The 25,351-nt window shown below is 35.4% G+C and overlaps 1 protein-coding gene across 1 annotated transcript in view; it reads right to left on the reverse strand.

Moving 5' to 3' along the window:
- The window catches only part of LOC120781380 (alpha-methylacyl-CoA racemase), a 69,381-nt gene extending 57,841 nt beyond the window's left edge, over positions 1 to 11,540 (reverse strand). The window contains exon 1 of the mRNA XM_040113586.1: positions 11,364 to 11,540. Coding sequence (XP_039969520.1) covers positions 11,364 to 11,471 — 108 coding nt within the window. The 5' untranslated portion in view covers positions 11,472 to 11,540. The remainder of the gene's footprint in view (positions 1 to 11,363) is intronic.
- Between the last annotated feature and the right edge of the window lie 13,811 nt (positions 11,541 to 25,351).

A 25,351-nucleotide genomic window follows, 5' to 3' on the forward strand; every position in this document is an offset into this window, starting at 1 on the left:
GTGTACCAACTCTTCCAATAACGCCAAGCATGTTCGCGATAAATTTTCAGGGGTGTTGTGGAATCTGATAGTTGTCGGAATCAGAATTGAAACCGATCAAAAAAAGCAGTAGGTGTCATGAATTCAGACATTATTGGTTTGATATTCGAAACAGAATTTGTATCGGTTTTGGGTGTCACGGAAACCAATTTTATCGGTTTTGCTGTCAGAAACAAAGCGAGAAGATAATCGCACACAGATTTGAAATGCAAGTTAAGGAATCAAGTTATTTTATTGTTACGAATTAATTTATCTTTATTTCTATAAGAGAAAACATAAGAATAAAACTCGTAATATTTTAATTATTGAGTTTTGAAAAAAAAAAATGCGGATATTAAAGGGGGGGAGCCTGCTTTAGAGGCTTAATCGATTCTTTTGGAATGGAAAGAAATAATTGATTAAAACGAAATTTCTAGGGTTTATAGTTATATATTTAAACATTATCCGAAAATTTTTTGGATACGAATTCTTTGATATTCTGCCTTAGGGAAGCAATTGTTCGATGCATTTCACATGTGCATTTGTCGGACGGCGCGCAGTATGCAAGTTGCAATTTCTATCGGAAACAAAAAAGAGATTCAAATTTGTTAATAACTTATGTTCAAGTTAAACTAGGAAAATTTCAAAAACAATTGTAACATTCTAAAAAAATTTTAAAACTTGAAAAAAGTGGCCAAAAAAATTTTACTTTATGTTGTTTAAACATATGTTCAAACTTAACTTTTTATAGTTTTTTTTTAGTTTAAATTGAAGATAATTTAATGCCAAAGATAATAAACTTTGCCCCAAAAATCGTAAAAATGAAAAACCGAGAAATCGCGCGCCAAAGTCTTCGCTCTCTGCCCATACATTTAAGCAAAAAAAACTTCAATTTTTTTGAAAATTCTAAAGCAGTTTCCTCCCTTAAAGAAGATTTACAAAACGTATTAAACGTAACTTAACACCCAAATGCGTCTATATTCATTCGATAAATGTTGTCTCCTAAAATCTTTCTTTAATTCGGAACTCATTAAAAACTTTAATAAGATTTCTTGCAAATGTATTCATTTGCAAGTTTTGTCACATTAGTAAACAGCTGATTCGAATATTGGTATTGCGTATGTTCGAAAAGACGAAAATCCAATCAGATTCTGTGACACCATTGAGAATCAGAATTGGTTTGCAATTCTGACAGCTAAGCAATTCTGTCTTGGATTCCACAACACACCTGTTTGTAATTACTTTAGTACAGTTGGTGCAGTGCCTTGGCAGACTAAATTTGTATAAGCTCTATTAATTTTTGTAATAACTCCAATTTTCCTCAAAATAAAGAATTATTTCTTCTCATAATATACGAGTATGTACTTACTTTTTCAATATCGATAGATTCGTCGAATGAGCAATGTGGAGAACCGAACCAGAGAGCGAACAACGAGAGCTATTGGTAATTTACGTACATGTATACACATTCTAGCTTAGTACTCTTTATACTGTGAAGCTGTGAAGACGAGACAATAAATTACCGGAGTATTATACTATACACGATTGTCTTATTACTCACGCAAACAAGTAGGTTCTTACAGTGGCGACGAGGATGGGATTATGTGTAGCAGCAGAACAGTTTCTTCAGTTGAAAAAAACTAAAATTTGTTTAATTTCTTCCACGCAAATAATAGCATCGGTTTTTCTGCATCGGATTTTTCTTGGCGAGTCAAAAGCAGCGAGTTGATATACATAGTTGATGTAATTGCGACGGAGAAGATATTTCTTTACATGTAGCAAATCAGCACAACTGTCAACTCGAAGCAACGAGTTGATACATACATACATAGTTGATGAAATAGCGAAGGAGAAAATATTTCTCTACATTCATCAAACCAGCACAACTGTCAATAAGAGACGTAGCAAACCAAAAAAAAAAAGTAAACAAGCTAATAAGCAAAGGTTTGTTCCATTAGATTGGAAATTTGGCGAGAAAATGAAATAACCATTTGATGTTTCTTTTTTTTTAGGCCATTCAATTGGCGCAACTGAATAAGTAAAGAGGCTGCCCATTAAATTGGTTTAATTAAATTGGTTTAATTAAATTTAAAGCATTTAATTGGAAATTAAAAGCCACTGAACTGGTAAAATATACTTCTGTCCGGGGCATTAAATTGGCTAAAGAAGAAATAAAAGGAAGCAAGATGAGCGAAATTAAACCATTCCTGTGCGATAGCATTGATAGGGCGTTATTACGAAGCGAGTGGGAAAAATGGCTGAGGTCGTTTACTCTGTATCTTCAATCGGAAGATATTACAAATAAGGTAAAGCGAAGAAACAAACTGCTTCACTTAGGTGGGCCACAACTACAAGAGGTAATTTATAATATCCCTGGGGCCATTGTGGAAGTAGACACTGAACAGCCGGTCGATGTATTTAATATTTTAGTCGAGAAATTAAATAATTTCTTTTCGCCAAAACGAAACTCATCATTTGAGAGACACATATACAGAAACATAGCGCCTTTGGAGAACGAAAATTTTAACAATTTCTTGTTGCGTTTGAGGTACCAAGCTTCTAAATGCCATTTTGGCGAAAAAAAAGCGAAATAGAAGACATCGCTCTAAAGGATAAACTCATTGAGTCGTGGGCTCCACTGGAGCTTAAAAAACGCTTACTTGAAAAAGAACACGACTTGAAAGAAATTATTGATGCTTGTCAGATTCATGAGCAGATATATAAACAATCGCAGGACATGTTGCCTAAAAAAGAGGGTGAAAAAGTGAACAGGGTGGTTGCAAAATCAAAAGGGAGTCTTAGATGTTTTCGAAGCACCAATAGGGGTGAGAAAGGGTACGGAAGTTATAGCTACTTTTTATGTAATAAAAGATGGGAAACAATCTCTTCTCGGCCGAGATACTGCCATTCAACTCAAGGTATTGATATTGGGGCTTGACGTAAATAGAATTGAGAAAATTGAACCGTTTCCGAAAATTTTCAATATTAAGATAAAGCTATCGTTTGATAAGTCCATTAAACCAAACAGCCTTTACGTCGCATTCCAGTTGCCTTAGAGAAACAAGTTGAGAAGAAATTAGAAGAAGCGCTCGCCAAGGATATCATAGAGCCAGTTAGGGGTCCAACTCAGTGGATCTCACCAATTGTCGTAGTTCTAAAAGATCATGGTGAAGCCAATCAAGCTGTACTACGAGAAAACTACCCTCTGTCCACGTACGATACCTTTATGACGAAACTGAGCGAAGCAAAAATATTTTCTCGACTTGATCTTAAATGGGCGTATCACCAATTGGAACTTGAAGAATCAAGTCGAGAAATTACAACATTCATAACACATAAAGGTTTGTTTCGTTACAAAAGATGAATGTTTGGCATCAATTCCGCCCCAGAAATATTTCAGCGGGTTTTCTAGGAGCTACTCTCGACGTGTCAAAATTGCTTGAATTATTTGGACGATATTATCGTATATGGGAAATCGGAAAAAGATCATGACTTAGCCGTTGCAAATGTACTTAAGGTTTTGAAGAACAACAATGTTTTACTCAATGATGAAAAATGCGTTTGGGGGGCAAGAAAACTTAAATTTTTGGGTCACGTATTGTCGGATGTAGGTATATTTCCGGACCCGGACAAAATTAAAACAATTTTGGAGTTTAGAGCACCGCAAACAAAAGAAGAAACAAGAAGCTTTCTTGGCCTCATCACGTACATCGGAAAATTTATACCGGATATGGCTGATACGACAGAGCCATGGGGCCCCACACAACAAAACGCTTTTGCAAAACTGAAACATATTTTATCAAACATACCCACCTTATCATATTTTGATCCCTCAAATAAAACAAGGGTCATTGCGGATGCGAGTCCTGTGGCTTTGGGTGCAGTCCTTATACAGTTCAATTCTAACAATAACCGAATATTATTTTTTTTGCCAGTAAAAGCCTTTCGGAGGTAGAAAAAAGATATTCTCAAACAGAAAAAGAAAGTTTGGCGCTTGTATGGGCTGTCGAGAGGTTCTATTACTACTATACTAGTCCTATAGTAGGACTAAACTTTGAATTGGTCACCGATTATAAGCCTCTTGAAACCATATTTAAGCCAACGTCAAAACCACCTGCGAGAATTGAACGGTGGCTATTGAGGCTTCAGTCGTTTAAATTTAAAGTTATATACCGCTCAGGAAAAGAAAATATTGCGGACTCCCTTTCGAGGTTATGCAAATTGGAAAGAGCGAAGTCCTTTGATGACAACGTAGAGAAATCTATTTTTCACATAATTTCCAATTCAACACCAACAGCATTGACCATAAGCGAGATCTCAGAGAAGGGTTCAAGGGATAAAGAAATGACTGAAGCCATGGAGTATATTAAATGTGACAGCTGGCCATCAAATACTATCAATAGATACTTTCCATTTAGACACGAATTAACAACAGTTGGTGATATAATCTTGCGCGGCACCCGGATAGTTATACCAACAGACATACGGGCGAAGGTTTTGGAGCTAGCTCATGAAGGACACCCTGGTGAATCTGCCATGAAAAGAAGGTTGAGGGCAAAAGTGTGGTTAATTGACAGAGAAGTAGAAACCTTTGTGAAAAATTGTCGTGACTGTTTAATGGTTTCACGTCCAAATAATCCTGCGCCGATGGAAAGGCATGTATTTCCAAATGGCCCTTGGCAATGTGTAGCTACAGACCTGTTGGGACCCCTACCGAATAACGAATATCTACTCGTTTTAATTGATTATTATTCACGCTACCAAGAAATAAAATTCTTGAGGAAAATTACCTCTGATGAAATAATTAACGCTTTACAAGCAATTTTTTGTCGCTTAGGATTACCTAAATCATTAAGAGCAGATAATGGAAGACAATTTATTATCACAGAGTTTAGAAAATATTGCAAAGATAACAACATCACCCTAATCACGACACCACCCTATTGGCCTCAAGCTAACAGCGAAGTTGAAAATATGAATAAGTCGTTGGTGAAACGCTTGAAAATCGCCCATTCAAAAAAACTTAACTATCTAAAAGAACTTGAAAAATTCATTTTAATGTATAATGTTACCCCTCATGGTCTACCGGATCCGCACCAACTGAACTGATGTTTAACCGCACGATTCGAGACAAGATACCGGGGATACAAGATGTATCTGACGATATTTTAGACTCGGCAGCGCGAGACTTGGATATGATAAATAAACACAAAGGGAAAAGGAAGGGGGATACGACCCGCAGAGCAAAACCATCTGATATAAAGCCGGGAGACAAAGTATTACTTCGCAACGTTGTGACCTCACATAAACTTACGCCCACGTTTGACTCCACGGAATACGAAGTCGTAGAGTGTTGTGAAAATGAAGTGATAGTAGCGGCTGACGGAAAACGCGTTCGTAGGAATATAAGCCAAGTTAAGAAGGTGCCACTTCATGTCCAAGGCGAAAACTCAACTCAGACTGCAGTGTCTGGAATAACACCCCCTGCCACATCCACACCTCTCCCTCAACCATCAACCACTGACAGTCACAACGAACATCGGACCAATGCCTCGGGAAGTTGCAAGCCTGACGTCGGATCCAAAATACGTTTGAAGCTTTATAATAAAGGAGGGATGTGGAGAACCGAACCAGAAAGCGAACAACGAGAGCCTACCAATACCGAGTAAATTACGTACATGTATACACATTCTAGTTCAGTACTCTTTATACTGTGAAGACGAGACAATAAATTACCGGAGTATTATACTATACACGATTGTCTTATTACTCACGCAAACAAGTAGGTTCTTACAAGCAAAATCCATGCGATTTAAAATAGCATCCCCCGATTTCGGAGTTAAAATGGATATGAACGGATAGAGGAGGTCCTCCAGATCAAGAATATATATGTACATATATGTATAGTTGCCGCTGACTTGTGGTTTTTGAGATGATTGCATTTAAAAATCAAAAAATCAACTATTTAAAATGCGTTTTTCTCCGATTTATAATACATTTTACACTAATCTTTTTAACTTTTATATCCACTAACACTTCGCTAATTCGTTTCTAATCATTTATTTTATAATAGTGCAAAAATAACTTTAATTCCATATCAAACTTTAGTTAAAATCCATTTATTCATAAACTAAAAAAATTGTTGTAAACAAGCAATAAATTAGTGTTACCATATATTGTAATGGAATCAAAATAAGAAAAAAGAAAGATTATGACGTCATAACTAAATTCATTATCGTGTGATGAGTAATGTAAAATCTTTCAGAATTCTCATAATAAATCCCTATGGGATGATGGGATAGATAGATGGGAGAAACACGCATTTTAAATAGTTGAATTTTTGAACTTTAAAAGCAAATGAGTAGAATGCCGAAGATGATTTGACGCTGCTGGTGATCCGCGCATCGATATCAAAAAGTATAAATCGCGGTGGAATAGCGTAGGAATCGACGCGGCAGTGTCGATGCGAAACTTGGTAGCGAATTGTCTGTGCGAATTATGATGTGCGGGGATTGTGTGACGAATTGTGTCGAACGAATTGTTGACGTGCGAATTGTATGAGACGAATGAAAGTCCCATCCCGATGTCCATCTTTTTTGTTGAGTGGGTAGAGGTGTGGTGAGTTGTGTTGGTGTGGTGATGTAAATGTATGGTGCCATCGGATGTGGTGTATTAACACTTTGAGCCCCGCGTGCCCACCAGTGATCATTTTTTTTTTCTGCACCGCATGCTGACAAAGAGTTGTGCTTTAGTTGACAAGCTAGTTTGTTTGTTTTTATTTTATTGATTGTTTACTTAGTATTATTGATTTTTTGCGATTGAGGTGACTTTGTGATATTTATTTTTGATAACCCAAATGCATTTTTGTTGTTTTTTTCCTTTTTTTTATGACCACCGGTGGTCATATTGTCCCATAATGAAAATCCACCAATGTCCACGGGTGGTCACATTGTCCCAAATCGTCAAAACATAAATATCCACCGGTGGTACACGCGGGGCTCCAGTTTTGCGCCAGGTAGAGTGGGATACACATGCGGGGAGATGCTTATTAGTGCCCATACACGAGCACACAAGTGCGTTCGATCGGTATGAATTCGTTTGCCCATACACGACACACAAATCCATTTTGCGTTCGTCCTTCACAGAGTTAACATGTGCGACAGGCAAGCGGAACATTTCTTGGAATTTATTTCTAATGTAGCATTTTTATCTATTTCATTGTATTTCGTTAATAAGTTATTCCAACTTTTATTTTTCTTACACTATGTATATGTATGAGCGCTTAAGCAAAAAGCGAAAACTTTGAAGCGTGATTTCTCGGTTTTTCATTTTTACGATTATTCTTAATTGGCGGAAAACTTTAAACTGGTAAACTTTAGTATACCATCCCACGATTTCAGGGTTAAAAGTGGTATGGTTAGATAGTGCTGATGCTCCAGATTAAGAATATATATAATTATTGCCGCCGCAAACTTGTAGTTTTCGAGATATTTGCATTTAAAGTTGAAAATTTTGCAAATTTAATTTTGCAATTTCTCGACTTATGGTTAGTTTTTCTTCCGTATTATGCACTTTTTATACACTTACAATTCACTACAATATTTCTACATATTTATTTTTTATTAATATTTTAGATATTTGCTTAAAATAAGCATTTTATATTTTACATAAATATTACTACACGCACAATAACAATAAGTGTTCCGTGTTGTCAAATAATAATAATACATATATTTTTAATCGGAGCATCAGCACTATCCAACCATACCACTTTTAACCCTGAAATCGTGGGATGGTATACTAAAGCCGACCCAAAAAAAGCTAAACGTCGTATGGAATTAGGGCAAAGTTTATTATCATTGACATAAAATTATCTTATATTTAAACTAAAAAAAAATTAAGAAAAGTCAAGTTGTAACATATTTTTAAACAGCATAAAGTAAAATTCCTTTGATCAAAAGCCACTATTTATTCAATTTTTAATAAAATTTTATATTTCACACTTTTTTTGGAATTTTCTTAGTTTAACTAGAAGATAAATTAATAAAAAAATATGAATCTCTTTGAATTTTTTGTTTCCGATAGAAATTGCGACCCGCATCCTGCCCGCCGTTCGAAAAATATACATGCGAGATGCATCGGCTAATTGCTTCCCAAAGGCAGAATATCAAAGATTCCGTATCCAAAAAATTTGTGAAAGATGTTCAAATATATAACTATAAAGCCTAGAAATTTCGCTTGAATCAATTATTTCTTTCCTTCCCAAAAAAATCCTCAAAAAAAAATCGATTTTTTGAAGCCTCGAAAGCAGGCTCTCCCCTTAACACTTGCCATACATGATAAACATGTTCGCGCACCGATCGTAAAAAGTCAAACATTTTCGCGAACATGGATCGGTACGGGAAAATCCCATACACGATAAACCGCAAGCGCACACATACCGATCGAACGCACTTGTGTGCTCGTGTATGGGCGCTTTAAGTCATTTAAACAGCAAATATCTCAAAAACCATAAGTCAGCGGCAACTGTAAATATATATTTGGGGAATGTTTAGTTCAGTATCTCATTTTGAAGAGGTTTTGCGCAAAGGGGGAGGGGGCTGGGGGCGATTTTTTATTCCAAATTTTCGTTATATGGACGTATTTTGTTAATACTTTCAACCTTCGATCCGAAACGAGTCCTATGTAAAGTAACCCATATGTATATAAGACCTACCATTTTGATTTGTTGGGTTATTACTGTCTTCCTTTTGTGCTTATTCAGTAATTTTGCTTACATTTCAAGGAACAGTATAACACGTAATTGAAAGCTGTTTTATTTATTAAATTGTACATAAAATTGCAACTTAAAATTCATAATTTATCATTAATTCAATTAAATATATTTCAAAGAATGTGTGTGTGTTAAATTGGTTAAATTTTTTGCAAGCAGTGCAACAAAAACCTCAAAAGAAAAGAGAGCCATTATTTGAGCAAATGTGAAAATGTGCGTTTTTCGCTTACTTATATCTAAAAAAAACGGCACAATTCCGATTTCTTTGGCGCCGCGATTTGAAGGTACCGTTGGAAAGAGGAAGTCCTCCTGATTAAAAAATATACAGGGTTTTAGGTACCGCAAACGCTTAGTTTACGAGATATTCGACCTTAAAGTTCAAAAATTCCCAAAATTCGAGCATTTCAACAAGCTATTTTACCGCATTAACCACCACCACCATACCACCACACTTTACTCACATTTTTCACTTCAAATTAATTAATTTAAACTATAAACTTTTAAATAAATCCACATTTTACACTTTTAACAGTTTTTTTACCGAAGAAATCTTTATTTTAAAAATTACATTTTACACTCGTAGTGAACATCATGTGTGTGCTAAAATTACGACGAAAGGGAGCGCTGCCATGTGATAATAAGGAAATTCGCTGAAATGCCTTTTTTCCCAAAAATTCCTCTATCCATTCATATGGATATGTTCTTTAATTAAATTTAATAAACAAATATGTAATATTATATACTAATATTATATAATAATATTTAACCATTTTATAATGGAAACTCAAACTTTGTTTGAATATTAGTGCAAGATAACCAAAAAATATAACCACTTTATAACGAAACTCAATATATTTTTTTTATTTTAACGCAGAAAGCAGTACTACGCGAAAGTACTTCAGTCACCCCGGATATTCGCTCGACCAGGGTTATTTTTTTAAAGCGCGGCCGAAGGCCGCCAACGCAGAAAGGAGTACTACGCAAAAGTACTTCAGTCACCCCGGGTATTCGCTCGACCAGGGTTATTTTTTTAAAGCGGCCGAAGGCCGCCAACGCAGAAAACAGTACTACGCGAAAGTACTTCAGTCACCCCGATATGATATATATTTTACAATATTATATTATAGATTTTTACTTCTTTATTTTTATTAAACATAAATCGCATATTATACATATACATACATATGTATAGTATATATATATACATATGTATATATACATGTGTATATGGAACAAGTTTTCACAACTCAATATTATAACTTGAAAACTGTTGGAAAGTATTTTTTATTATAATTAATATAGAAAAAAGAATCTCGCAAAAGGACAAACAAAGAAAAATCGTTAAGAATCCTAAAAATTTGGTGTTTGAGATGTGGCAACGCTCGTTTTCCTCATAATTGTAAACAATCTAGCTTTTGCAACGATGAGTGTTCTAAGTGATTTTTAAATTAATAAATATAGGTAAAATATTACAAAATAAAAGTGAAATGTGAACTTATTTCAATCTTTAAAGTGTATATTTAAATATAACAAGAGGAAAATGTGAAAAAATTTAGAGAAACATAGAGAAATAACATTTTTCTTACTGCAAATTTTTGAATTTTTAAACGTGAATATTTCAAAAAATATTAGTTATTTTTACATTATTTTTGGATATTCCTCCTCTGGAGAAGCAACTCTATCCGCACATACCCCATTTATATGGAAATTCGTTTTTTTTACCCCGCCGCCAAAGTAATCGGAATCGTGCCTAAAAAACAAATTATCATTTAACAATAAATTTACATTTAAACCAAAGTTTAATTCATTGGCTATCCGTGCTATATAAATTTAAAAAAATCCGTGCACGCATTTAAGAGGAATAACCAATGAAAATGAGATACTAAAGTAAACCCAACTCATATATTTTCTTAATCTAAAGGACCTCCTTTATCCGTACGTACCCATTGCAACACCGAAATTGGGGATGCTATTCTAAAATATAGCCAAATCGACTCAGCTCAACATACTGAACAACCCCTATTTATGAAATTGATATCTCGAAAACTATAATTTTGCGGCAGCTATAATTATATATGTACATATATTCTAAAATAAAGTTTCCTCTAGTTTCATCATATATTCAAAGTCCAAGATATAATAATTTATTAACCGTAATAAATGTTGGGGGTTAATTTAAATGTCCAAAAACTCGTTTTTTGTTTGATCATCATATATTCAAAGTCCAAGATAAAATAATTTTTTAATCGTATTAAATGTGTGGGGTTTTAATTTAAATGTCCAAAAACTCGTTTTGTTCGATCGACTAGAGACTGTGATGTCAACAGTAACTAGTCACAAATTCACACTTTATCTCTTTATGTCTGAATTAGTGATTAGAGACTACTTACAGAATTGCGCTACAAAACATATCACATCACAAAAATAAGGTGAATATTTGACAAATTATAATATGCAGATGCATATGCAAATAGGTATATATACGGAAGGAAAAAACTTAAACCGCTCTTTGCCCTATAGGTTGATAGTACATTTTTATCTTTAAATAATGAGAAGACTGTTTATAAATTACCTTATCAATTCTCAACACAGAAGCGCCAAAATCTGCCAGAATTTTTCCGCAAAAAGGACCTGGGGCGAGACCCACAAATTCCAAAACCATCACATCTTTTAGGGGCATTATTTACAAAGTAAAGGTACATTCAACATATGCACCTGTATTATGCCTTTCCGACTGCTGAGATGCAAGCCTTACATCGATTATTGTAAAATATCGAGGCATGGTCGATAGTTCTTTATTTAACTACTCTGGAAAAAGGGTATGTTTTAGTAAACGTGTAAGCTTGTGGACTTGTTATTGCTCACTTTTGCAAACGTGAAACGGCAATATTACGATTCTTGCGGCGCCGCGATTTCATGGTACGGATGGATAGAAGAGGTCCTCACGATTAAAAAATGTATACACATATACCGTCCTCAGACTTATAGTTTTCGAGATATTTCACTTTAAAGTTCAAAAATTTGTTAAAACAATGCTCGTTATTTCACTATGTTTAACCCACTTTTCACACATTTTTTAATTAATATATATTTAATTACACTGTAGACATTCGTATATATCAAAAATTTATTTTAATTGTATATTTTTTTAGAAAATAAATATACTTTAAAACAGTTTTGCACATTCGAAGTTTCAAGCGATTTGTGTGTTTACATTTGTGACAAATAGCAGTGTTGCCATACTTTGTGTCCTGAATATATAATCAAAAATTTGTTTTATATATTTATATGATATATTTATATAACATAAAAAATAAAACAATGCGTTTTTATAAGCAGCACTATGTGCTTCTGTTGAGCTTTATTACAAAACTAACTACACTTAACTTTAAGGTTTGTAATCTAACCTATGCTTGAGCCGGCCTACGTGACCAAAGATGCTTGGTCAGCTAAAAGGGTTTGCGCGTGTAGCGCTCACCTGCAGCGATTTGGTTTTGGGGGAGAAGACATGGTTGCGCGTGTTTCGCTCACTTAAGAATTTAGCGGATGCGCGTTTAGCGCAGTTGCACTTTTGGTTGTAATAGGACTCCAAAGTATGCAAACGGTTTGTATGTTTCTAGCATATAATGTGGGAATGGAATTTATGTAGAAGTTCATAAAATATTGTGTTAACTCCTCCCTCCGAAATATCAAGCGTCCCCGCTTGATTAATTAAAAAAATGGGATGTCGTTAAGACTTCTATGCTGCGTCCTTTTAATTACTGGCATTTGAAATGATTCCGGTTTGCTAATAATTATTTCAGGCTTTACGCGCTTTTTGCATCTGAAAATTGCAATTATGGTAAGTACTAGGGCTAATAGCCCAAAATGAGTGAATAAACTGGATTTCGCTAAAAGATTCAGAGAACTTATTTTTTTAATGTTTTTTATATTAAGCTCTTTCATAAGTTTTAAGGATAGAACTTCCTCGAACTCTGAATTTGAGTTTGAATGTTGGATTAAAGCAGGCAGTGGTCTCAAGCTATGTTGTTCTAAAGTTGTAAAATTCATGTTATTTATTCTTATAGTTTCATTAAAGATTCTTATCAAATATGATCCTCTTAATTTTCTAGTATTATTATTTGCAGTAATATTTCCTTCGAAATTATTTAAAAGTATTAATCCATTATTTATTTCTACAATATTTTTAACATGTTCCGTATTTGTTACGGTGCACTTATATGGTTTATTCCTTATTAAATTTTTTATACAATTTTCGTTTTCCAAATTAACAATTTGGGTTTGTTTGCAAATTTGTATTTCATTTATTATTTTACAATCTTTTTCTATACCATAATATTCTTCATTACATTTCAGTATTTTTTCAAAATTTATCTTTAAAATAGTTTCGCTTTTACTTAAAGGCTTAATTATCATAGATTTGCAAATTTCTTTACCGGTTTTCGGTATTTTTATCATATAAATTAGTAAGTTTTGTTTTACAGCAATTTGAACGTCTGCAAAATTCAGAGATTCTTCTAACGAACCAAATTGCAGATTCTCTTCGATAAAAATTTTATTTATTCTATGAGCTTCTTGATTGTTAATAATAACTGAGTTAATAATGTTCGCTTTAGTTAAATGAATTGCTCTTTTAATATTTTCTAACTCATCTTTGATTATGTCAATTTTAAATTTATATTTAAGTATTAGGGCGGTTTGAAATCCGTTACTACTTCCTAGAGACTTTATTATTGAGTTGCTAATTTCTGTTGTATTGTTTATTCTTTCTAAAATGTTTTTGTTGATTATTAATTGTTGGTTGTTATTCTCGATTACTTCTTTAAATTTGCTGTTGATGGCTATTAAATCGTCATGGTCGGGGTTGCCAGCTATCCATTTCCAGGCTGATCCTATGTAGTCTAGTGATCTTTTGTTTTTGTATTTAGGTAAAATGTTATTAATTGTTATGTTGATATTACTGATTTCATCTGTTATAAATGGGTAAAGAGGGTTGTTAGCTGGAATGTTTCGTATGAAGTTTCTGTTCAGTTCCCGTAATATTGTAGAGTATTCTGTTATGTTTGTCATGTGGATAATCCGGTATGTTCCTGTTTGAATTTTGCCTTCTCCATCATTACGATTTCTGACTGAGTGTAATCTAACACCTCAACCGAACCATCGCTTAAAATAAAGTTCAGGAAAAAGAGAGATCTAAAAATAATAAAAATGTTCTGAGTTAGTTTCGTATGCGGTCCTTGTGAACTATTTTGCCTGATTCTGTTTTTACAGTGGCATGTCTGTTTTCCTTAACTATTTCCTCTTTGTACCTTTTTGAAAGTTTTGTTCCTAATCTTTTATTCTGTTTAACAAAAATTTTGTCTCCTGTTCTATAGTCAATAGTTTCCTTTCTATATTTGTTATGATATTGCAAGTCCTTTTCCTGTTTCTCTTTTAATTTTTCTAGAACCTTTTTCATAGTTTCTTCTCTGTTAGTGGCATTTGAGGTAGGTCTACCGAAGAATATGTCAACGGGTTTTTTTCCTGTAACAGAATGAACAGAATGGTTGTATTCGTTTACAGACCATTCCATTAATTCGTCGAAATTTTTATCAGAGTGTTCCTGTTTTAAGCATCTCATAATTTCTGATATTATTGAATGGAACCGTTCTATTTGTCCACTCACCTCGCTTTTATAGGGTGGTGCAGTGAATATTTTTATATTAAATTCGTTTTCTAACATGAATTTTATTGGTTGAGAATTAAATGTCCTTTCGTTATCGAAAACTATAGCCTTCGGAATTCCAAAATAAAATATTATTTCTCTTAAGTGTTTTTTTATACTGTCTATACTTTTCCCGTCTATTTTCTTTATAATGGCTAATTTGGAAAACTTGTCAATAGAAGTCAGTACTTTATGTTTGTCTGTTGAGAAAATGTCTATGTGAATAGTATGCCCTGAATATTCTGGTAAGGGTGTAGCTCCTAATTTTACATTGTTTGGGTGGCGATCATATTTATTTTCTTTACAAACTTTGCATAATTTTGTTATTTTTTTCGACATAGCGGGGAAATAATATTTTTCCAAAATCTGTAGCTTATTTTCTTTTTCGTTTCTGTGAGCACGATTATGTTCCTCGATTATTATTTTATCTTGGGCCTCGGTCTGAGTAATATCTTCAACTACTATTTGTGTGAAACGAATTTTGTAATTTGCGAAATGTAGAGGGTAGATTGATTGGATTTTTAGCATAATGTGCTCTGTGGTTTTCATACCATTGATTACCGATGGATTAAGATATTTCTTTAAAAGCGATTTTAGAGATTCCTCATTGTAGGTTGTTTCAGTTATTAAGTGCCTATGGTACGTAGGGAAAACTATTTCGAATTTGTATGAATTTTTGGAATCTTCTGATATGAAAATTTGGTTCTTGAAGACGTTAATGGGTATTTCTACTGAAGAAATTAAATTTTCGGAAGAGCTGTCACTACTGTGGAAAGTCATTGAATTTAAGTTAGCGATTGGTGGTCGTGAGAGTAGGTCTGCGACAATGTTTTTGTTGCCTGGTTTATAAATGATTTCGTGGTTATATTCTTCCAATTGTGCCTTCCATCTCTTCATTTTTGCATTAGTATTTTTGTTGCTGAGAGCAAAGGTCAATGGTTGGTGATCAGTGTAAATCTTAACCTTTTTTGATCCGTATAGGAAGCATTTCAGGGACTGTAGTGCCCAAATTATTGCCAACATTTCTTTTTCATTGGCGGCAAAAGTTTCCTCTGCTCTGCTTAGAGTTCTTGACAGAAAGGATATTGGCCTACCGTCTTGGGAAAGTACGGCTCCTAGAGCGTAATTTGAAGCATCCGTGGTAAGCGCAAAAGCTTTTTCGAAATCTGGATAGTGAAGTATAACATCGTCTGACGTCAAGCAATTTTTCAGGTCTTTAAAAGCTTCTACTTGTTGTGCTGTTAGATTTAAAAGTGTCCTTTTAGACTGATTCTTGGAAACTCTTCCAAGCTCTCCTCTCAGTATTTCAGTCAGGGGTTTTGCAATTTGTGCGTACGCCTTTATAAATCTGCGATAATGTCCGGTCATTCCTAAAAAGGAGCGTAAATCATGGACAGTTTTGGGCCGTGGAAAATTTATTATAGCTTCTATCTTTTTTTGTGTAGTGCGAATTCCATTTTGGCCAACTATTATACCGAGGAACTCGATTTCTTTTTGATAAATTCACATTTATCGAACTGTACCTTTAAATGCGCTTTTTCGAGAGTGTCAAATATAATTGCAAGATTTCTAAAATGATCTTCTTTACTTTTGCTAAAGATAATTATGTCGTCAACATAAACGTAGCACCGAACGCCGATGTGTTTCCGTAGCACATCATCCAAAGTGCGTTGGAAAATGGCAGGCGCATTTCTTAAGCCGAATGGAAGTCGAGTAAATTCGAATTTCCCATTGGCAATAGAGAAGGCGGTCTTCTCAATATCTGCTTCGTTGAGAGCAATCTGATGGAATCCACTCTTAAGGTCAATTGTAGAAAAATACTTATTTGATCCTAGATTAGTTAGAATAGTGGTAACATCTGGAATGGGATATTTATCTGGTATGGTATCCTCGTTCAATTTACGATAGTCGATAACCATACGAAATTTTTTTAATCCTGAGGCGTCTTCTTTCTTCGGTACGACCCATACCGGAGAATTGTAGGGAGATTTCGATGGTCGAATAATGCCATCTTTAAGTAATTCCTCAATTTGTTTGTCTATTTCTTTTTTTAAAGGCATTGGATACGGGTAAGTTTTGGAATATATTGGTCTATCGCTTTTAGTCCTAATTTCGGCTTTAACGTTCGTGACATATATTAATTTTTTATCTGGTTCAGCAAATAATGTTGGCCAAGAGTTAAAGAGTTGTTTTAATCTTTCGTTATCTTCGGGACTCAAATGATTTAGCCTTAATGTAGTGTGTGCAATAGAGTTAATTGCTAACTGGTGGATGGGGTATTCATATTTATTGAGTAATGTAAAATAGTTCTCCTTAGTAAAAATTACTGCGTTTAAACTTTTCATTGTATCGTTACCTATTATGGCATCAAAGGTTCTTAACTTGGGCAAAATGTGAAATTTTAATTTACCTACTTCATCACCGAAAACACTGATATTAGCATGATGAGTAATTTTGACGGGTCCACCAACAGAATTTGCAATGAAGGGTTTGTTCGGAATGGGGTTCCTAATATAAGTTGGACTAATATAATTTTTGTTCGATCCGGTATCTAATAAAAATTTTAGTTCATTGCCATTTTTCATTTTGAAACGATAGTATGGCAATGAGGAGTTTAGTCTAAAAAATTGATATTGTCACTAGGGGTTGCTTCGATCTCTTCTTGTTCTTCGTTGTATTCGGGTTGGTAGTCTGTGAAGACTCGTAGTACCCTTCAGGATATTCTAATATTTCATTATTGTATTCTATTGGGTCAGTTTCTGTAACTTCAGTATTGTAGATCCGTTGCATTTTATTAGGAGTCTGTATTATCTGTGATGGTGGTCTCTTACTAGCTTGATTATTATTAGCCTGCGCTGGTCCATTATTAAATGCTTGTGGTTTGTTACTGAATGTTTGCTGCCTATTATAAAATGTTTGATTTTGTTGATACTGAGGCCTATTCTGATAATTTATTTGCTTCGTTTGAACAGAGCGATCAACTTCCATTGGTGTAGGAGGTTTTGGAGGAAGAGGTGGTCTAAAGTTTGGTTGCACTGTGACGTAGTGTCGGTTTTGTCCGTACTGTTGAATTTGGTTTTGTCTAAGGGATTGGTTGTGAACATTTGTAAGTTCTGGGTAAAAGGGTCTTACTTGGGGTTTGAATGAGTATGACCTTGGTTGATTGTGGCTAATGGGTTGATTGTGACTAATAGGTTTGGTATTGGTCGGCAAGCGACTGATACTATTTGTATGGTTCGTCCTGTAATTCATGTTGCCTAATTTGAGACACATATTGAGAGCCTGTGGTAAACTGGTTGGTTCCTTTACACTTAACAGACTGGATAAGTTACCGTTCAGACCTCTTATAAATGTGTCGAGTGCCTTTTCTCTATATGTCGTTTTCATGGCATACAAAGCTTCTTCACCTAACTCCAGGCAATCGATTTTGTCTAGGATAAGCGAGAGATATTGATAAACTTGTTGATAAAATTCTTCAAAGGTGCTACCCCGTTGTGCAAGTGTTGTCATTTGATATTCCAACGTGCTAACGTCTCTCTTGTCTGAGTAATGTAACATCAGACATTTTTTTATCTTACCCCAATTTAATGGGGTGCGGTAAGACTCAAGGGCCGTGTCAGCTTCGCCAACTATCTTGTGTCTTATTGTATGCAGGATAGCAAAATATTTTGGGGTGTTCTTATTCTGTCCGTACATTAATAATATTCTATCTACCGATTTCCGCCGTGAACTGAATTCTCCGTTTTTACCCGAAAATTCTCTTAAACATTTTACCACATCCGGAACTCTTTCGGATGCGTCCACGTTAATGCTAAAATCTACAGGATGTTCAACTTCTTCTTCGATTTGTGGGTGTAATATGGTCGAAACTGTTTCCGATATTAACGAAACGAGTTCTCTTTTTTGATTAGGAGTGAAAGTGGAAGGGATGTTAGGAGAGGAAACGTTAGTGCTGGATGAGTGCAGATTTAATCTCAACAATGTCGATGCTATTTGTTCTTCCTGACTCATTTTGTTCACTTGTTTCTGATTATTTAAATTAAATTTTTTTTTTTTTTTTTTACAGTGTTAACTTTTCTTTTGTTATAACAATAATTATTTCCTTTCACATAACCTTACTTACTAATAATCTTAATATCAAACTTACATAAATATCATTTGCATTTTCCTGTGTTGATAATGTTTCCTCCTTTGTGTGATTAATTTAGATTTCTCCTCTTGTAGTGGTATTTGTTGTATTGGTTCTATTTGATGAATTAATTTAAATCTTTCCTCTTGTAGTTGTATTTGTTGTATTGGTTGTATTTGATGAATTAACTTAAATCTTTCCTCTAGGAGTTGTATTTGTTGTATTGGTTGTATTTGATGAATTAATTTAAATCTTTCCTTTTATAGTTGTATTATTTTACACTTGTTTAATTTATTCTAAATGTTATTTAGGTTTCGTCCGCGAGTATAAAAAATATTATTATTTTTTCCTCACGGTCCCTGCTCGGGCGCCACATAAAAAATAAAACAATGCGTTTTTATAAGCAGCACTATGTGCTTCTGTTGAGCTTTATTACAAAACTAACTACACTTAACTTTAAGGTTTATAATCTAACCTATGCTTGAGCCGGCCTACGTGACCAAAGATGCTTGGTCAGCTAAAAGGGTTTGCGCGTGTAGCGCTGACCTGCAGCGATTTGGTTTTGGGGGAGAAGACATGGTTGCGCGTGTTTCGCTCACTTAAGAATTTAGCGGATGCGCGTTTAGCGCAGTTTCACTTTTGGTTGTAATAGGACTCCAAAGTATGCAAACGGTTTGTATGTTTCTAGCATATAATGTGGGAATGGAATTTATGTAGAAGCTCATAAAATATTGTGTTAACTTATATACATATAATAAATATAAATATATAAATAATATACTATGAATATCCCGGTGTTCGATCGATGAGGGTTATTTTTTTTTGAAGCGAGGCCGGAGGCCGCCAGTGCAGAAAGTAGTTCGACACAAAGGAACTATGAATACCCCGGTGTTCGATCGATGAGGGTTATTTTTTTTGAAACGCGACCGAAGGCCGCCAGTGCAGAAAGTAGTTCGACTCAAAGGAATATTATTTTTTATCTTTATTTATCAATTAACATAATATACAAAGACCATTTGTTCCATTTTCTTTATATATGTTAAACAGACACATTTTGAACAGTTTTTTAAAAGACAATATGTGGTAACACTGGTATTTGTCATGACATGTAAAGAAAAACAAAACAAAACAAAACAAAATAAGAGTGAATTGCATGTAAAATTGTGGAACTTTGAAGTTAAATATCTCGAAAACTATGCGTATGAGGACGGTATATATGTATATATTTTTTAATCCTGAGGACCTCCCCTATCCATTGGTACCATCAAATCGCGGCGCCGCAAGAATCGTAATCGTGCCCGTCAAACTACAGGGGTATCCTCTTGCTTTTTCAAAAACCTTGCTCGGATTGCAGAAAATTATTTATAATGGTTATAAAATATGTCAGACCAAAACAACAAAAAAAAAACTTTTTTTACCAATTTCAGCAAAAATTGCTAAAATGTGTCCTTATTACGATCAGCTGAAGGAAATATTTGGAAAGCAGTTACCGGCCATCCAACCGTTACTGGTTGCAAGTAACCTTCCTACGCCTCAGCTGCGTCCAGCTAGTCCTGCACCAGAATTCGAAGTAGAATTCTTGGAAGAAGTATGTGTATCTGTGACATACATGGTTTTTTCGCTAGTGATATTTTATTATTAATGAAAATAATTTTTGTAAATTAATTAACTCTGACTGACTAAATTAATAGAGTAAAATATCGTGTTGTGAACATACATTTTTTAGTTACTAATACTACTGGTAATGTGTCAATCTGATTATCAACATGCCACCTAAAAAGCTAATTGTAAACAACACAGAAAACACCAAAGGATTGAGATGCTCTATGTGCCAGAAGTGGTTTCATTCCAGATGTCTGAACCTCAGTAATGCTGAATTTGACGCAATAGCAACAAACATCAAGGTAAATCGTATCTTATGGAGGTGTCTGGAATGCAATGATTTGGAGGTTAGTGTAAGACATTCTGATGACTCGGAGGATGAAAGGAGAATGACAACGTTGATAGACTTGAAATAGTCCTAAAAAAAAAACAATTTGAAGAATTTGCCAAACAATTTTATGACAATCTTGAAAACTTTAAATCATCTATTAGTGAAAGTATCACCGGGTTAAAAAAAAGAAGTTAAAGCGCTCGCCAAGCAACATGCCATCACCGATAAAAAATGCACGAGTCTGAGTGACCATATTACAACTATTGAAAAGAATTTACAAAATCCTACAAAATCTCATCATCATCACCATCTTCTCCTGAGGACATCATAAAAGAAATTAATGATCGTAAGATCAAACGTCATCGCTCTTGGAATTTCAGAGTCAACCAAGATGGAAGGAAGATGATAAAGTATCACTCTCAAAAATTTTCGCTCGCTCAGTGAAAAGGACGAAACCCGAAGCTCTTCAAGTGTATTATCAAAACACGCGGAGGCTCCGAACAAACTTAAATAAATTTTTCACAGCGTCTGCCGTCAGTAATATCGACCTCATTTGTATTACTGAATCATGGTTACACCCATCGATTCACGATGGCGAACTAATCGACAGCACTTACACAATTTTTCGGCACGATTGGGATCCAGTTTTGCCCGGTCTAGAACGAGGTGGTGGAGTATCCATCGCAGTCAAATGCCACTTTCAACCTGAACTAATACAAATTGATCAACACAACCTAGAGCTCGTCTTCGTCAACGTAAAAGGTGCTTCCCATGATATCATTGTTGCCTGTGTCTACATGCCACCTCTCTCAAACTTTGATTCCTATACTAATCTACTCACTCTGCTCTCTTTTATAAATGATAAATTTAAAATTGCTAAACTATTACTTGTAGGCGACTTCAATTTGCCTAGTAGTGTCCCCCGTGCGGACTGTGAAAGGATTCTTCAAGATGGTTTAGCTTTACTTGATTGCACTCAATTAAACAACACAAGCAACTGTGATAACACTTTTCTGGATCTCTGTTACAGTAATATTGAAATTAGTGTTGATAAAACCCTACCATTTGTTGAAGAGGACAAATATCATTCGGTTCTCTCTATCAGTCTTAATTTTCGACCTAATCTTACATCACCGAGTTCACCTACATACTCCTTCAAGAAAGCCGATTATCATAATCTCAACGTTTTTAACAGGTTAACTGGGTAGAAATGTATGAAACAGACACTATCGACAATGAAATTGCTTGGTTTTATAACAAGCTAGAGGAAGGCATTACCCTATATGTGCCTGTACATAAGAATTATGCCAGTAATTACCCTAATTGGTTCTCTTTTGAGCTTATCAACAGAATTAAAGTCAAAAATGCGGGTCACTCACAATACAAGAACTATAATAATCAACGAGATTACGCTCGCTTCCGCATGTTAAGGCGGGATTGCAAAACTTTAAGTATTGAATGCTACAGAAAATATGTTGACAAAATAGAGAACATGGTTCAGTCTGACACAAGTGCGTTCTGGAAGTTCATCAAGGATAAGAAGTACAATAGTGTGAACATTCCATCTGAGATGTCATGGCTTGATCAATCTGCTACCACTGGTGAATCAATCAGTAACCTGTTTGTCTCATACTTCAAAACAACATTCACTGATGATAACAATAATGATCGAATTAACAAAAATACAGTGATCAATAACCCAAAAACCAATCTCGATAATCTGGAAATCAAATGTGAAGATGTTCTGAAACAAATACTCAAGCTGAACCCTAACAAAGGTGCTGGACCTGACGATATACCTAATGTTTTCCTTAGAAACTGCGATACTATGCTCTATGAGTCTATCATTCACATATTCAATAGATCTTTGCAGCTTGGCAACTTCCCTAGCGCATGGAAGCTGTCGTATGTCAGTCCAATCTTCAAAAGTGGCCAGAGAACTGATGTTTCCAACTACAGGCCTATATACATTCAATCAGCGTTGGCAAAACTATTTGAAAAGCTGGTCCTCACTCAACTTACTGCTGCCTTTAAAGATATCATCACGACAAGACAGCACGGATTCACAGGTGGCAGATCAACCACGTCCAATCATTTCTCTTTCACTAATTTCCTACTCAACACTTTGAATGATGGTCTCAAGGTTCACTCCATATATACTGACTTTAGCAAAGCCTTTGATCTTGTAAATCACATAATTCTTGTTTCTAAGCTTCAAGTCTACGGAGTCGACGGCAATGCCTTGGATTGGTTATATTCGTACCTGCAAGTTAGAGTTGATGGATACTTGTCTTGTCGGATGGTGAGCGACACAAGGCGAGTGAAGTGGAAGTGTTTTTTTTACGTTCTTGATTTTTCTTGGATTAATCCCAATTTTCACAGTGACAGCACATAGATTTTGTCTTGGTACTTACTGGAAGTCCGGAGGATTCAAGTGGACAATAAGCCTAGAGAAATTGCTAAGTACAGTTTGTTTTAAATAAAAATTCATTTGTACATAACTGTACTTTTTCTTGGCAAACTTGCAAATTTTTTAGTTTTAAGTTTTTTTTTCCATTTCCCCTACTAACAGCAAATCACAGCAACACGTGCACATATTTTTTTTATGCCGTTTTGTTTTGATTAATCAGCTGTTCTCCGTTTTCGCTTTCTCCCTTTTTGTTTTGCTTTTGGGTTAGGCGTTGCCAACCATTGAAAATATAAGTATGGTTTTAGCGGTAGGGATTGAACCTACTGATTGACAGGTGTAGCCAGACTATTTTCTCACTGAGGCATTGCCTCTGAGAATAGTATGGGCCGTACACCAGAGAATCCTTTCCGGAGGAATTCTAAAATTTTGAGAACGCCTCCTAATGGCAGGAATGAGGAATCCACTGCTGCTGGATCAACAATTAGCGATGAAACTACTGACCGAGCAAGCAGAAATGAATAGAATTCACTAAATAATGAAACTTCCGACCATTTTAACAAGCTGGGTTGTAAAATTAAAGAGTTGGAAAATATGAGGGCTGGTCAAAGGCACGTAAATCAAGCTGTGCGCGATTTACTGAGTAGCATAATGAGCCTATATAAAAAAGCCGAGAAACCGGAGAAAAAAAATATGGTTGAGAAAGCAACCCAGATATCTCATATTTTTAAAGAGATGAATACCTCAAAGCGGCTGCGTGAAGCATCGGGTGACCTACCCCTACTAAAAAAACGAAAGAAGCTACTGAGAAGGTGCAACAAGTAAACAGGGAGCCAACGAAAGTAATATAAGAAAATACTACGGGTCAACATAGCGCAGGTGAAAAATGGGTGGATGTTGTGAAAAAGAAGAAACCGATTCAGAAGAAAATTAGAACGAAACCGGACACCATCTTAATAACCAAAAAGGACGGTGCGTCTTATGCTGATATTCTTCGGAAGATAAAAAGCGACAGTGGTCTTGAAGAGCTGGGATCAAACGTGACCTATATACGGAAGAGGATGAAAGGAGACCTACTCATCGAGTTGAAAAATCAGGCAGACAAGACAGCCGAATCATTTCAAACCGTCTTAGAAAGAGCGGTGGGTGAAATGGCACTGATACAGCCAAAAACCCATAACGTTACAATAGTGTGTAAGGACTTAGACGAAATTACAACACCGGAAGAAATCTGCGAGGCACTAAAAAAAGAGTGTGGGTTTCAAAACCTGAAGAAATCAAGCGTCAAAAATATGAGGAAATCCGAAGTGGCACACAAATAGCTCTTATTTGTCTGCGCGCTCAAGACGCTAAAGTTGCACTAAAATTGGGCAAAGTGAAGATAGGGTGGTCTATGTGTCGTCTTAGAGAATACTCACCCATTACCCGATGTTTTAGGTGCTTCCAACTGGGTCATATAGCAGACAAATGTGTCAGTCAGACTGATCGGACAGCCCTCTGTACACGCTGCGGAGCTGCAGGGCACGTAGCAAACAATGAAAAAATGAGGTTGTTACAGCTAAACCTTAATCACTGCGCTACAGCACAAGATATGCTAAAACAAACAGTTCAAGAAGAGAATATAGATGTCGCCTTACTAAGCGAACCATACAGACTGCATTCGGAGAGCACTTGGTGTAAAGATAGAGGTGGCAAGGCAGCAATATGGGCCTGCAAAGGACAAGCTTTCTCACCCCCCTCCAAAGAAGTCCATAACGGCTTTACATGGGCGAAGATACAAGGTATATATTTTGTAAGCTGCTATGCTCGTTCTAGCGCAACAATTAGAAAATTTGAAGATTTTCTCCTGGGGCTGTCTCTAGAGACCAGAAACAAATCGCCAATAATAATAGCGGGTGATTTTAACGCATGATCTACTGCTTGGGGTAGCAGAATTACAAATCACCGTGGTCGCCTCATTCTAGAACTTTTGAGTCAAGCAAACCTCACGACTCTAAACAATGGCACAAAAAATACGTTTCAAAAGGGTAATAAGGGCTCTATAATAGACCTAATGTTTGCCAACGACACGCTTAGCAGACATATTGAGTGGAAGGTATCAGATATTTACACAAATAGCGACCATATGGCTATAATCGCTAAAGTTTCGTTCTCCCAAGAAAGGGAACTGCCTCGCAAAAATCCCTCTCGAAAACGTAGTTGGCGTGAAAAGGAATTTGATACCGATGTCTTTGAGAGCGTCTGGACTGCGGTAAAGGCACCAGGCGAAGACGCCACCTACTTAGTATCCGCTGTGCAGAAGAAACTAGTTGCAGCATGCGACGCAACTATGCGCAGGACGAGATACGATAATAATCGAAAGCCGGTATTCTGGTGGAGCGACGAAA

Source organism: Bactrocera tryoni, unplaced genomic scaffold (assembly GCF_016617805.1).
Source record: "Bactrocera tryoni isolate S06 unplaced genomic scaffold, CSIRO_BtryS06_freeze2 scaffold_7, whole genome shotgun sequence".
Lineage (NCBI taxonomy): Eukaryota > Metazoa > Arthropoda > Insecta > Diptera > Tephritidae > Bactrocera > Bactrocera tryoni.